The sequence below is a fragment of the Mesoplodon mirus genome (assembly GCF_964341445.2).
Source record: "Mesoplodon mirus genome assembly, chromosome: 5".
NCBI classification, from domain to species: Eukaryota; Metazoa; Chordata; class Mammalia; order Artiodactyla; family Ziphiidae; genus Mesoplodon; species Mesoplodon mirus.
Window position 1 is genome coordinate 37,324,481 of NC_138980.1, and position 13,047 is coordinate 37,337,527.

At 58.1% G+C, this 13,047-nt stretch overlaps 1 protein-coding gene across 1 annotated transcript; it reads right to left on the minus strand.

Annotated features, from left to right (window-relative positions):
- Nucleotides 1-273: 273 nt before the first annotated feature.
- Nucleotides 274-12,129, minus strand: KHSRP (KH-type splicing regulatory protein). Its single transcript, XM_082623701.1, has 19 exons — nucleotides 11,756-12,129; nucleotides 9,949-10,045; nucleotides 9,277-9,315; nucleotides 8,889-8,928; nucleotides 7,903-7,952; nucleotides 7,542-7,613; nucleotides 6,699-6,756; nucleotides 6,213-6,387; nucleotides 5,931-6,029; nucleotides 5,498-5,596; nucleotides 5,263-5,365; nucleotides 4,443-4,543; nucleotides 4,205-4,349; nucleotides 3,967-4,127; nucleotides 3,776-3,885; nucleotides 3,258-3,346; nucleotides 2,972-3,172; nucleotides 2,806-2,883; nucleotides 274-2,723 (listed from the first exon to the last, which is right to left on the minus strand). Exons 1-19 carry the CDS (start codon nucleotides 12,011-12,013, stop codon nucleotides 2,446-2,448), a joined length of 2,253 nt encoding a protein of 750 aa, XP_082479827.1. The 5' UTR covers nucleotides 12,014-12,129; the 3' UTR covers nucleotides 274-2,445.
- Between the last annotated feature and the right edge of the window lie 918 nt (nucleotides 12,130-13,047).

Consider the following 13,047-nt stretch of genomic DNA (forward strand, 5'->3'; position numbering starts at 1 on the left):
GAGTCCTGCAAGGCACGACTGGCCATGGGTTTGCTGTGGTGGCAGGCTGTATCCATGGGAACACCTGTCCCTGGGGACCCTCCTGGGGGCCTTGCTCCCCACGTTCCCAGAGGCGGGAACGCTGGGGGAGGACTGCACTGCTGGGGCTCTGCCTGCTTCTCCCTTCCTACAAGACCAGGTGGCCAGTCTTTGGGGGGCCAACACCCCACTCTCATGGGCCAAGTTCCTCTTCAGCTTGTTTCCTCTGCAAACACAACTGCGGCCAGCACGCCGTTTTAGACAAAAAGCACTTTATTTAACCAAAAAAGGGGTGGGGGGCAGAGTTAGGAAAGCACAATGCGCCTGCAGAAAACTATCTTTCCTTATAATTCCGGTTAAAAAAAAAAAAACCAACACAACACAAAGCTTGTAATTTCCAATCACCGTCATCAGGCTTTTACAACATCTATAAAGAACAAACATCTGCTTCAAAAGTCTACGGGGAGAGAAAGAGAGAGACGGCACCCGGCAGACACGGGGAGGTTTTGTTATCATTTATTTGTGAAGTTAAAAACGAGCGATAAAAAGTAAAAACTGCCATACAATTTTTTGTTTTTGTTCTCAACTGTTTTCAGTTTCAATGTCCTCTTGAACCGATGAAACACGACAGACCAGTCCTGGGGGTGGGGGGCGGGAGGGGTGGGCGGTGGGGGAGCTGGGCTGGGGCGGAAGGAAGAGCGAGAGGAGGAGCAGAGAGGCTGAGTGAGGGGCTGCCTGACGTGGGGCGGGGCGGGGTTCCTGCAATACCAATACCTGGTCCATGGAATGTTCCAACTCTAACTAAAAAAAAGAAATAGCAAGAGTGACTTTTTTTCCTTTTTAAAAGTTTATTTTAAAAACATGAAGAGGGCCAAGGGTGGTAGTAGGGAGTGAATGAATTGCTTTCTCCTGAAAGAGGCAGTGTCAGGAACGCTGGGGTGGGGCGGGGGGGGATGATAGAGATTTTTTAATATATATATATATAATTTTATAGGTTTTGTTTTGCTTTTTAATTTTTATTTTTTTATTTTTATTTTTTTGCAGAGATTTAGTTCTCGCTATCTTCTATGGCTGGCTCAACATGAAAGATCCCAATTTTGAAAGAAAAAAAGCATGTGAGACACACAGAATGAGCGAGAGAGCGAGAGAGCGAGAGAGCGAGAGCCCGGCACCGCCTGTGCTGCAATCTCCAAGCCACTCACAGCGAGGGCTCCCCAGGCACCCCCCCCTTGGCAGCCATCGCTCTCTCGACAAACAAACGGAAGAAAAACAAACAAAAAGCCCCCAAACAGAACAAAATGGAAAAAAAATAATAAAAGATTTTCACAGATGAAGAAGTTCACATTCATTCGATTCATTGAGCCTGCGGAGAGGGAAGAGATAGGAATTGGTCACTACGGGAGGGGAGGCGGGAGACTGGGGGACGGGGGCGAGGAGGGGGCCAGGAAGCCCCTCTCCTGAGCCTGTGGTGAGCGCAGGCCGAAGGAAGTGTCTGTAGCTGTCTAGTCAGTGCTCCGGGGCTCGGCTGAAGTCAGACTGGCTCCCTGATGGAGGAGACAGTGACACAAAGGAAGGAGAAGCAGCAGGGAGGGGGGGGAGGGAGGGGGAGAGAGGGAGAGAAGGAGGGAGAGAGAGAGAGAGGGAGACAGAGAGAGAGAGAGAGGGAGAGAGAGAGAGAGAGGGAGAGGGAGGGCGGGAAAGAAGCACTCAGGGCTGGGAGCGGGGGAGGGGAGGGGAGGGGGGAGGGGCCCTGTCTTCAAGAAGGAGGGCGGGCGGCCCGGCGCATCACAACATGACAGTCAGAGATCACGGTGTCCCCACAACACCCCTGTGAGGTAGGTTGGAAGGTGGCAGCGATCGTCATGCCCACTTCACAGACAAGACCAGGACACAAGGCGGGCACGGGAGCAGAGAGGCCGAGCCTGGGCGGAGCGGGAGGGCCCAGGCCCCTCAGCACCTCCCCACAGCCCACAGGAGGAGCCACGGGAGGAGCCACGGCCGGGCCACGGCCGAGCCGCACGGGGCCGCTTGCAGCACACACAGTCACTTGGACACGCGGGGAGAGATCGTGGTTTCAAAAAAAAAAGAATCAAAAGAACAAAAACCATGAAAGTAATGCAGAGAGGGGAAAAAATATCCGTTTTCTTCCCAAGTGGCCAGATTTTGAGTGAGTGAGTTAGCAGCCAGGATGGCGACCAGCATCTGAGCGGACGGCCTGCCCCCCACCCCCAGGACTACCCACCAGTTCAACAGTTCTTCCTTTTATTTGTTTCGCGCGGTCTCCCCCAGCATCATGACAGCGTTACACAGGAACAAGCGGGCCGGCGGAGGAAGGCCTCTTCGTTTAACCTCTGGACCCAGCACACACTTCCCCCGGCGCGTGGGGACTCCCGGAGACCTCTGGCCACGCGGCCCCCGCTGCAGGCATCAAGGACACACCCCGCAGGGGAAGGGATTTCCGGCGCTACCCACTAAGGCAGGATGGACGGTAGCCGGGGGTTGGAAGGAGAAAGGAGGAGGAGGAGGGTGGCAATTCCCACTTGCCTGCTGCTGTCCCTGCTGTGTGGGTGGAGGCTGGGGGCCGCCAGGACCTGGAGTCTGTCCGTAGTAAGCGGCTTGCTGTCTGTAATATTCGGCCCAGGCGGCACTGTAGTCCGGCTGGGAGCCTGGGGGTGCTCCCGGACCCCCTCCCGTGGCCACTTGAGCTGTGGGGGGGGCAGAGGGTGGGTGAGTGTGGCCGGCACGAGGGCGAGCCCGGTCCTGCCCCCCACGGCCCCGCCGGCTCACCCTGCTTCTTGTAGTACTCCTCCCAGGCCTTTGTGTAGTCCTGCTGTGGGGGTGCGCCGGGCTGCTGGGGCTGTTGGCCTGTGGACACAGGCTCCGAGGTCAGAGCCGAGCCTGGGGACACAGCCGCCCACCCACCCACCGCGCACTGGCTGACCCGAGCACTCACCGATCTTCTTGTAGTACTCCTCCCAGGCCTTAGTGTAGTCCGACTGGCCGGCAGGTGGAGGCTGAGGGGGCTCGCCCTGGGTGGGCGGGGCCGCAGGGGCCGGTGCTGGGCCCGGCACGGGGCCTGGGGGCTGCTGGTAGTAGTGTGAGTAGTAGGCGGCCCAGGCGGCGTTGGGGTCTGCGGCGGCAGCCGCGGCTTTATCTGCGGGAGGAGGACGTGTGGGCTGAGTGGTGGCCCAGAAAGCTGGCCCCATCTCCGCCTGCCCGGGTCGGGTCCTTCCACTTACTCGGGTCGTGAGGAGCAGGCGGCTGCCACTGAGGGTAGGTATTGCCCCAGCCCTGGGGTGGGTACTGGTGAGGAGGGGGACCTCCAGCACTGCAGGACAAGAACGGGGAACACATGAGCCAGGCTGCTCCTGGGTCCCCACAGAGGATGGTTGCAGCTCGGATGGGGACCCAGAGCACCGCTTGAGTGGCGCTGCGGGTTCCTGGCCCAGGGAAGGGCGTGAGATGACCGATGCAAACGCCACAGGCTGTGTTGACTCAAGGGAAGTACAAGTCCCCGAGCACACCACGCACAGATCTACGCGTGGGTGGAGACCAGGGGCAACACCTGTGGCATCTTTTAAGAATGCGTCTGTAAACAGGGGACTGGCCGGGATCACGTCTGGGGCCAAACGCTCAGCACTTCCACGAGGCAGGACTGGCCATCTCAGCGGAGGAGACGGACACAGGGTCCACCAGTCTCCCTGCCAGCACAGCCCCACCCCACCCCAAACCCCAGGGAGCCGGCAGGGATACTCACTGAGGGGGAGCCCCAGGTGGCCCCTGATTGAAGGGCCCGGGGTTGAAGGGTCCCATGGGGCCGGCAGGGCCTGGGCCCCCAGGGCCTGGTCCCACTGGGCAGAGGGGACCCTGGAGGAAAGAGAATCGGACAAGTCAGTGGAGGGGGAGAAGGAGCCGGGCCCAGGCTCCCAGAGCCCCTCCCCAGCCCACCTCGATCTTCTCCTCGATGAGCTGCTTGGCGTGGTCGATCTGCTGGGGCGAGCCCCGGATGATGAACAATTTGAAGTTGGGGTCCCCGTTGGGTGGCAGCTGCCGGGAGATCTCTACAAAGGCGCCCGTCTGCTGGTTTATGGCTTTCACGTTCTCGCCACCTGCGGGAGCCACAGGCCGTGAAGGGAGGGTGGGAGGAGAGCGGGGGAGGGATGGGGCCCGTGGAAGGGCTACTCACCTCGGCCAATGACCAGCCCACACTTGTGAGTGGGAATGGAGAAGGTCATCTCCCCACCGGGAGGGCCCCAGTTGCCTTGGCCTCTTCCTCGACCTCGGCCCCCTGGGGGCATGCCAGGACCCCCTGGAGGGCCCGGGGGACCACTCTGCAGGGCAGGGAGGAGATGGAGAGTTAACACAGGAACCCAGCCTGGCCCGTGTCCCCACCAGCCCTTCTCATCACAGCCGACGCCACCCACCCTGAGGCTCTGGAGGAGATCATTGATGATCCTTGCGGCGTGCTCACACCGGTCTGGGGGCCCCATTATGTGAGCTATCTTCTCAGGACCCGTCCCGTCATCTGAGGCAGCACCCAGAGAACAAAAACGCAATCACAAGAGAAGCACAACTCCAAACCCCCGTAACACCGCCTCTTCAGGGTAGAAGCTGGGCCAGGCTAGGTGTCTGAAATATCTCAGCCTCAAAGTGCCGCTCGCCGCCCTCCACGTATTCAGGGGCCGAGAAAGGCCGGCGGGCCCACGTTGGCCGAGAAGGAAACCAACCAGCTAAGGCAGGGTGGCGGATGAGGCTTCTTTCTGCATCAGGTATACCCCAGAACTAACGGATGCACTTGACAGAACTAAGAACTGACAACAAATCTCTCAAAAGCACAGAGGAGACCCTCCTCCCCACAGACCGGCCACTGAGACACTCTCACTGTGGCTGGCAGGAGCCCAGAGCTGGGGCCATGCAAGCTAACCCAGCCCAGGGGCCCCAGCGGCTTGGTCAGGAGAGCCCTTGGGCGGGGGAGAGGAAAAAGAGAATTTGACAGGAGAGAAAAACACACTCCCCCCTTCGACTTGGAAAGCCTGCCTGTCACCCACTTTCTCACGTGGCTGTCCCACCAGGGGGGAAGCGATGACGCATGTCCTGCTGGCCTAGGAGTAATGAGGCACCGCAGAGGCTCAACAAGCTAACCCTGATGCCAAGCTGCCCGCAGTGGACCCCAAGAGTGCTCCTCAGCGGACAGACCTGGTCAACATGTCCACGTGCCCAGCAGACGCCCGGCTGGCCCCTGACCTTGTTTAAACTGTATCCGAACACCTGCGTCATTCTGGATCTTCTTGATCATCTCTCCACTCCGGCCAATGACCACCCCCACAGAATGCCTGGGCACTGGAACCTGAGGGTGGGCGGGACGCAGGAGAGTCAGCTGGGCTCTGTCCCCAGCCTGCGGCCCTCTGCTGCCCGCTGGCCAACACCCCCCACCCCGCCCACCCTGGCACTCCATCCACCTGTGGAAGCCTGCACTCACATCAATGCCCCCGCCGATCCGGGATCCATACTCATTCCGGTCCCCAAAGCCACCCTGGTCACGCTCCCGAAGGATGTCCATCACCATCTCGCAGGCTTGCTGCAAACACACGAAGCACAGCGCTCACATAAGCACTGCCGCCCCGCCACGTGCCCAGGAGTCACAGGCCTAAGCTAAGGACCAACGCACGTGTGCTGAGCTCTTTATCCGAAGCCCTAAGAGGCAGATGTGGTGAGCACCCCCATTTTCTGGAGTTTAGGCCACCTGCTCATGTGCAAACGGCCAGGAGGCAGAGTTCAGCAGAGAACAAGTCCTGGGCTGACTTCAAAGCCAGCGCTCTTGAAAACCTCTCCACTTGCATATGAATCTCCAGCTCACCTGCCTGCCCTCTCTCTGCCCCAGAACCCCTCGCCAGCCCCCGGGGTGCGCTCACCTGTACTTTGTAAGGGTCTCCGATGATCCGGAGCGGTTTGTCCACGTTTGTGTTCTGGGATCCATCTTGGATTAAAATCATCTTCACTCCAGCCCGTTCCTTTACAGCCAAGGTTCAGAGTCAGTGCTGAGCTCTCAAAGGACTTTCTGGGGCGTGTGGGGGGCCGGGTGTGATCAAAGAGGATGGATGAAGGACCCTGGCAAAGCAGCTGGGAGCAGTGGTGTGCAGACACACAGCCCCAGGGAGGAACTTTCTTGGGAGGGGAGGGGCCCACTCCCTTACCTGCAGCTGCTTAATCGTCTCTCCACCTTTGCCGATGACCAGGCCGGCCTTCCCTGCGGGGATCATAATCTCCTGCACTGTGCCATTCTGGCCCCCGTTGGCATTGTCGTGGAACTGTCCTGGGGGGCCCCCACGACCCCGAGAGACGATGTCATCCAGCATCATCTTTGCTTTCCTGGGAAGGGGAAGAATGGATGTCATCACCTGAGAGAGGACTGGCCTGGCAGCTCCACCCAGGTCCCAGGGAAGGCGATTCCAACCCACATGGTCTGACAGATGACAAATGGTCCTGTCCTCGGGGCTGGGGCTATTCAGGCCCAGGTTCCCCAGATCTCAGGATTCATGGGAATCATAGTGTCAGGACAGCCCCCTGGAGAGGGCAAGGCTTGAGAAACATGGTGTGGGAGTCACCCTCAACTTCAAAGGGATCCAGAGGGCTTCTGCCCACTCTCCTCGTCACAGTGACAGGCCCAGCCAGGGACTTACTGCACAGACTCCGGGGCTCCTGTCAAGGACACACTGCGCTCGGGTAGGCCACCGCTGTCTGGAGACAAAAGAAGACAGGGTCAATGCCTTCTTGGGTCTGCAGACACCAGGAGGACGTTCCATGGAGATGAGGAGACCTCCAGAACAATCAGTGGCTATTTCTGCCACCGTGCAGTGGCCTGACAGATCAATTTACCTCCCCAAACACTTGGGAGGCTGCTCTACACAAGGCCAAGGTCGAAGCTTACAATCCAGTAAGGGAGGCAAAACTTTTAGAAAAAAGATGAGATGGAAAGCAAGGCAGATTCCAGAAAGTCCCAAACCTGGGCCCTGTCCATCACCACTGATGACGAGCAGCTTCCAGTCAATGAAGGGCACAGGTTAGGCAGGGCGAGCCCTCAGAAAGCCCTGCAAAGCAGGCACTTGCCAAGGAGCAGGCAGAACTGGACTTGAACCCAGGGCTGACCTCAGCTCTTCTTCCTAATGAGCTCCCCTGCCTCACACATTCCCACCTGTTTTCCACCAGGTGTTTAGCTCAGGTGGCAACTTGGTCAGAACAAGGTCTGTGGTGCAGCTCCCTGTACTGGATTCCAGCCCTCCCCGCTCACCAGAAAACTGAAGAAAATAAGAGTTGCAGCTACACCTCGAGGCGCCAGAGCCTAGCACATAAAACGTGCTCAATGAACACCAGCCTGTTTCACCTCTATCCAATCACGGGAGCCAGAGGATTATGACAGAAAGCCCAAGAGCACCCCCCACGCCCCACCCCAGCCCCCTCAGCTCAGCTCAGCTCAGCCCAGCCCAGCCCAGCGCCTGTTCTGGCCCAGATCTGGCTTCCCATACCTGGAGAGATCTGCACTTTGCAGCCCGAATCCTGCTGGATTTTGTTAATCTGTTCGCCTCCTCTGCCAATGACTAGGTGGAGAAAAAGAACAAAAGCAGAGATTGAGAAGGGGAGCCTGGCGCTGAGAAGACTGTGTGGAGGGGGTCCCAGCCCTGCTAATGTTCGGGGAGTGAGGGTGGGGGGGTGGAGCAGCCAAGTTGAGAGCTCTGCCGTCCCCCCAGCCAGAGAGGATGGGGACAGAGAGAGCATGAAATGGGCTCTTTCAGACCAGAGGTTCCCGGGCTGCCGGCGGCTCCTGGGAGACTGTCCCAGAGATGGGGGGATAACTGGCATCCCTGATCACGGCTGACCCACACTCACTTAGTCCCACCATGCCGTCTGGGACTCTGTACTCTTCTGTCATTGAAGTCCTGCAAAGAGAGACGACGAGAGTCAGCATCAATTAGGAGTGAAGTAGGGGGGATGGAAGAGCCAGAGGGCCTCCTGGAGAAAGACCCCCAAAGCCACAGGCCCTGCCTTCTATGACATGGGGACCAAGCCTCCACAGGCCCAAGCAGAGTCTGACAATGGCTCGGGGGCTCCCTCGGCCCACAGAAGATCACCCAACCTCTCAGGGCCTCGGTTTCCCGTTCTGGGCCACAAGAGACTTGGTCTGGGGTGCTGTGAACCCCTGGACCAGTGCTGCTCCACCGACTCAAGGCAAGAAGGAGAACTTGGGACACTTTCACAGAAATCTGATGGTGTCATCTGATGTCTATAGATTTTAATTAAAAAAAAAAAGTGGCTTTGTATCTTTTTCATTTCATCCTCCTAATAAATTGTTTTTACTGCATTTCACAAAACTTTAACCAATTGAAGAAAAAAAAAAAAGAACAACAGGGTCCCTCACAAAGAATTCTACATCAGATTCACTGAGGTCATTCTGGGGCAAAAAGGTAAGAAAGACCCTCCTCCCACCCCAACCCCCCGGCTCCTCCAGCTCTCAGGGAACAAGAATCTACGGAAGACAGACGAGAAGGCCAAGGTCAGTCCCCAGCCTTTTCTAGGAGGAGGGATAGCTGTGCTTCTGATTGTCCCCACTCTAAACAAAGGAAGCAAGAGGGTGCAGCGATGCCCCTTCCTCATTACAGCTAACAGCCACAGCCCTGTGCTCTCTACAGCCCCAGAGACAGTAAGTACAAGGGACAAATGAAGCTCCTTCTGCTTTTCATTCCTTTCCCTGGTTGGCCAGCAAGGGAGACAAAACCCTAAATGATGTGGCCTCAGACAGAGCCCTCCCTCAAGTCAGTACAAAAGGCCAGAGATAGCGAGGAAAGAAATGACATGTTCTCCAAATCACAACTTACCTGGGGGGGGGATGGATGGGTCCGAGCTGAGAACTGATGGCTGCAGAGAGAAAATCCAAAGGAAAGATTGGCCTGGCTCCTCTCTGGGACCCCGAACACTGCCGGCCCCAGGCATTCCTGCCTGCACGAGGGGCAACTAGCACTTACCACAGTGCTTCTGAGCCTTCCCGAGTGAGAGCAATGGAGCCCGCCTCACAACCACACACGCTCTGAGGTTTCTGCCTCAATTCCCAGGCTCTGGGTTCTCTAAAGCTCATGGAGCCCAGAGGAACACCCAGAGGCTCCATGAAGGAGAGGTGTTGTCTGCTCAGTACTTCCAGCTCCCCACTGTTAGAAACCTCCTAAGATCCTGAAGCTGCCCTCTGCCTGTGTCACCCAGTGGACTTACAGTCTCCCTGGGAAGCCAGTTTCTTGCTCTCCGGTTGGTCTGTGAAAAGAAGAGGATGTCAGATGCAGCACCCACCCACCCACCCACAGCTGCCTCAAATCTGATGCTGGTGCCACATGTCCTGGCAGACAATCGTCCTGTCCCCCAGCCCCCACGTCAGAGCCAGGACAGGGGAGTAGCAGAGATCAACCCCTGAGGGGGGCCAGACTTCATCAATCCCCCACACTGGCACTCAGCGATAAGAAGCCCTTTGCAACAGGGGGAAAATTACGGTGGCACCCGAGTCCTTCCAGCTTAGGACCAAACCTGCCTTGGGGAAGTCAGGCTGATCACTGAGTTGATACTCTGGGTTGCTCTGGATCACACTGCATGCCCCGGGGCCAGCCACACTGCACTGATGTGGGGCCTCGAGAGAACTGCCAACACTTCCCCAGCTTGGCAGGAGGGGAGGAACAGTCTTGAGAACTTACAACTTGGACCTGGTCACAATCAATCTGCCCTCCACTCAGCCACCTGATACCTCAGGATAGCAGCCCGAACAAAAAGAGACAACAAAGCTGGGATCGCTGAGGTTTTAAAAGACCAAAATGGCAGCGGGCTCCCCCCACTCTGAACCACATTCAAACAAAGGCACCTCACTCTCTCCCCACTGCCCCTCCAGCAAGTAGTTACCTCCATCTTCTAACTGCCTCTTTTGGCCTCCAAAACCAAAATCAGGAGTGCTGTTATTCACTGTTGTAGCGGCATCACCTCCAATTTTGGCTGCGATCTAGAAATAAAGTTGTAAGCAGAGAAAAATTACCACCCAAAACCTCCCTCCATGGTGCTTAGATCAACTTCTCTGGTTCATTAAACCCAACAGGTCTTCCTCTCTGGCCTGGGAGTGGCTTCCCCCAGATTTGGGTAAGAGCCTGTGGGTTAAGACCTTCTGGAAAAAGTTTTTAACCAAGGCCTCAGAGTTCAAGAGTTATTCAGGAATTTCAAAACTCCTTTTTCTCTATGAGATTTGTGCCTAAATTGTTCGTGGCCAGAGTGTAATCCACACTGACTTGTTCTAGGGGTGAAAGGAACAGAAGTTCAGGTGCCATGGAAGGTCCTCAGGGCCCCTCCTCCAGGGAGAACTTTCAGACATTCACTTGCCCAAGCTCCTGGTCCTCTGGGATGCTGAAGAGCACAATTTTCCTTTATCTCCTTCACCCTCAAAATCTTTGCATTTGTTCAACAAATCTTAGGAAAGTTTTTGTCAAGGAATCGAAACCCTCATTTTGACCAAAACAGAAGACCTTTCTCAGAACACGTTACATTTTAGACACACGAACAGCAACGTCAAATAAACTCCAACCCAACAAATTTAAGACCAGAGTCTGCTGGTAGAATCATTACAAGTTTTCCAAAGAAACACAGCCATGAGCTGAGAATCTATCTTTTTACCTCTAATACTTTTTTTTTTTTTTTTAAAACACTTGGAGCCAAAGCTCTTGGGATGCCTAGATGGGGCCTTATCCCACCCCAAATAACAGCACCAACTCCCCTTGTTATAGTTGCTTCTCAGTCAAGACCGTCTGGGGACAACCAGATCAAATGCAGCTTAGAACCTTATCCCACCCCAGGGGTGAAAGCCAGACTACGCTGGGAGGAGAAGAGGGCATTCCCCTAACGGGACCTCCCACTGTGTCCTGGAGGTTTTGGGACAATCCTGAGTGAGAAAGCACTCAATGGCCCGAGCCGGGTCAGCTTCCTTTTGAAAGGGCAACAAAGTCCTCACTTTCTATGGGCCTCCTCCCCTCAGGCCATGGGGAGGCGAGAATGGAGCCGGGGAGGTCACACACCAGCATGTGACACCTCCATGTAGTCATCATGCCCCAAAACACAGTGGTGGGACCCTTCCCTTCTCTCCCCAAAAGAGACAGACCACGCTTTCAAGTCACCAGAAGCATCAAAAAGAGCCAGTCCCTAGGCCCACCCTCCCCATTTCAACTAAGTGCTTGGCCACTGCCTGGCAGCCAAAGGGTCCCCTTTCCACTTTCCAGGCTCAAGAGGACTTTTCTGCCCCCCCCCACCACGAAGTTCCTCCTTCCTGGGGAGCATGCAGAAATGGGACCGGATTGGGGGCAAACAGTGCTCTTTGCCCTGATGGGGAGGTGGGGGCACACAAGACCTCCCTGGGAAGGCGAGCCCCCTGCTTCCAGGAGTGGAGGACGTCCTAACGGGGGAGGGAAGTCCCCAAAGTGAGTCCCCGCGCTCCAGGTACCCCGCACACCCAGGGGCCGCTCTTGGGTGAACCCCAGACGACCCTTCCCCCTGCAGGGGGTCACCCCCGGGGGGGGGCCCACTCCAGGTATCTGGGGAGGCCCAGGCCCCCGCCCCCCGCCTCACGTGACCCCGCGGCGGCCCCGCCCCCCCGCGACCCCGCGCGCGCACGTGACCCCGCCCCCTCCCCCGCCCGCGCGCGCGCCCCTCAGGCCCGCGGCCTCCTCACCTGGCGGGCCCGCTGCACTGCGTCTGCGAAGGCGTCCTTGCGGATTCCCGGGCCACCCCCACCGGGCGGCTGCGAGGGACCCCCGGCTGACCCTCCGCCCGGGCCGCCGCCGCCTGGACCGCCGCCGCCCCGGTCCCCCGCGCCCGGCGGGCCCGGCGGCGGGCCTCCCCCGGCACCCCCGGCTCCTCCGGAGCCCCCGCCCCCGCCGGCGGGTGGCGGCGGCCCGGGCGGGGGTCCTCCCGTGCTGTAGTCCGACATGGCGCGGCGGGGCCGGGCCTGGCGCGGAGGCTGAAGCTGAGGAGGCGGCGGCGGCAGCAGCGGCTCAACGCGGGAACAAGGCCTCGCTCCACACGGCCGCGGAGCACTCTGGGAACCCAGCGGCTGGAAAGACGACGAGGGGGGAGAGGGACGCCCCCTCCCGACGCCGGCTTGACGGACGGCGCGGCCGGGCCAATGGAAGGCGGCTGCTGCTCCCGGGACCCCAATCACGGGCTCTGGAGGCGAGCGGCCAATCGGTGTGCCGCGAGGGGCAGTGGGCGGGAGGCGCCTCGAGATCGACAGCTTTCCGAGGCAGTGGGCTGCGGGCTGCCGGCGCTGGGAGGGCAAATCGAGGAGATCCGAGAAGACCCGAGGCCCAATGAAGCGGGAGTTCCAGAATCGGTGGGCGGCTTCAGAACCGGATTGATGGCTCCGAAGAGTCAAGTGGACAGGAAGGGATCTGGCGAAAGGCTTCTTTGAACGGCTGGGCGGGCGTCCGGCGAGATAGTCGTCTACGCAAGCCAATGAGTACACATGGAAGGAGGTTTTTATAGAGATTGGCAATCAACGTATCCAGTCTCTGACGAGATCTGTGTGATGCGCTTGCGTTTGGACTGAATTACTTTCGGTCTTAACCAGAATCCTTTTCTAGTCCTGTCTTCCAAGCCAATGGTTGAGTGGTGGGGGCGGGCGTAAGGTGACTGACACCTCTCCGGACAAATGGCAATGAAGGAAATAAAGGTGCTTCGTTTTGGTGGGAGCCAGTGGAAGCGCAGCTGCATTGGGGCGGAGCCGGCCACCAGACGGCGGGAGGGGATTAGCCGTAGCTGGAGTGAATGGCAGCCGACGTGGGCATTGGCGACCGGCTGCCGGAATTCAGGCCTGACGTCTGGGTTAGCGCCCCAGGAACCTGGCTGGGTAGGCCATGCACGTGGCCTGCTTGAGGCCTTGGAGACGGGTGCTTCCGGGGGTGGGGTGGCCCCAAAGCAAGAGGAAACCGAGGGATCCTCTGTACCCCCTCTCCTCTCTCCACC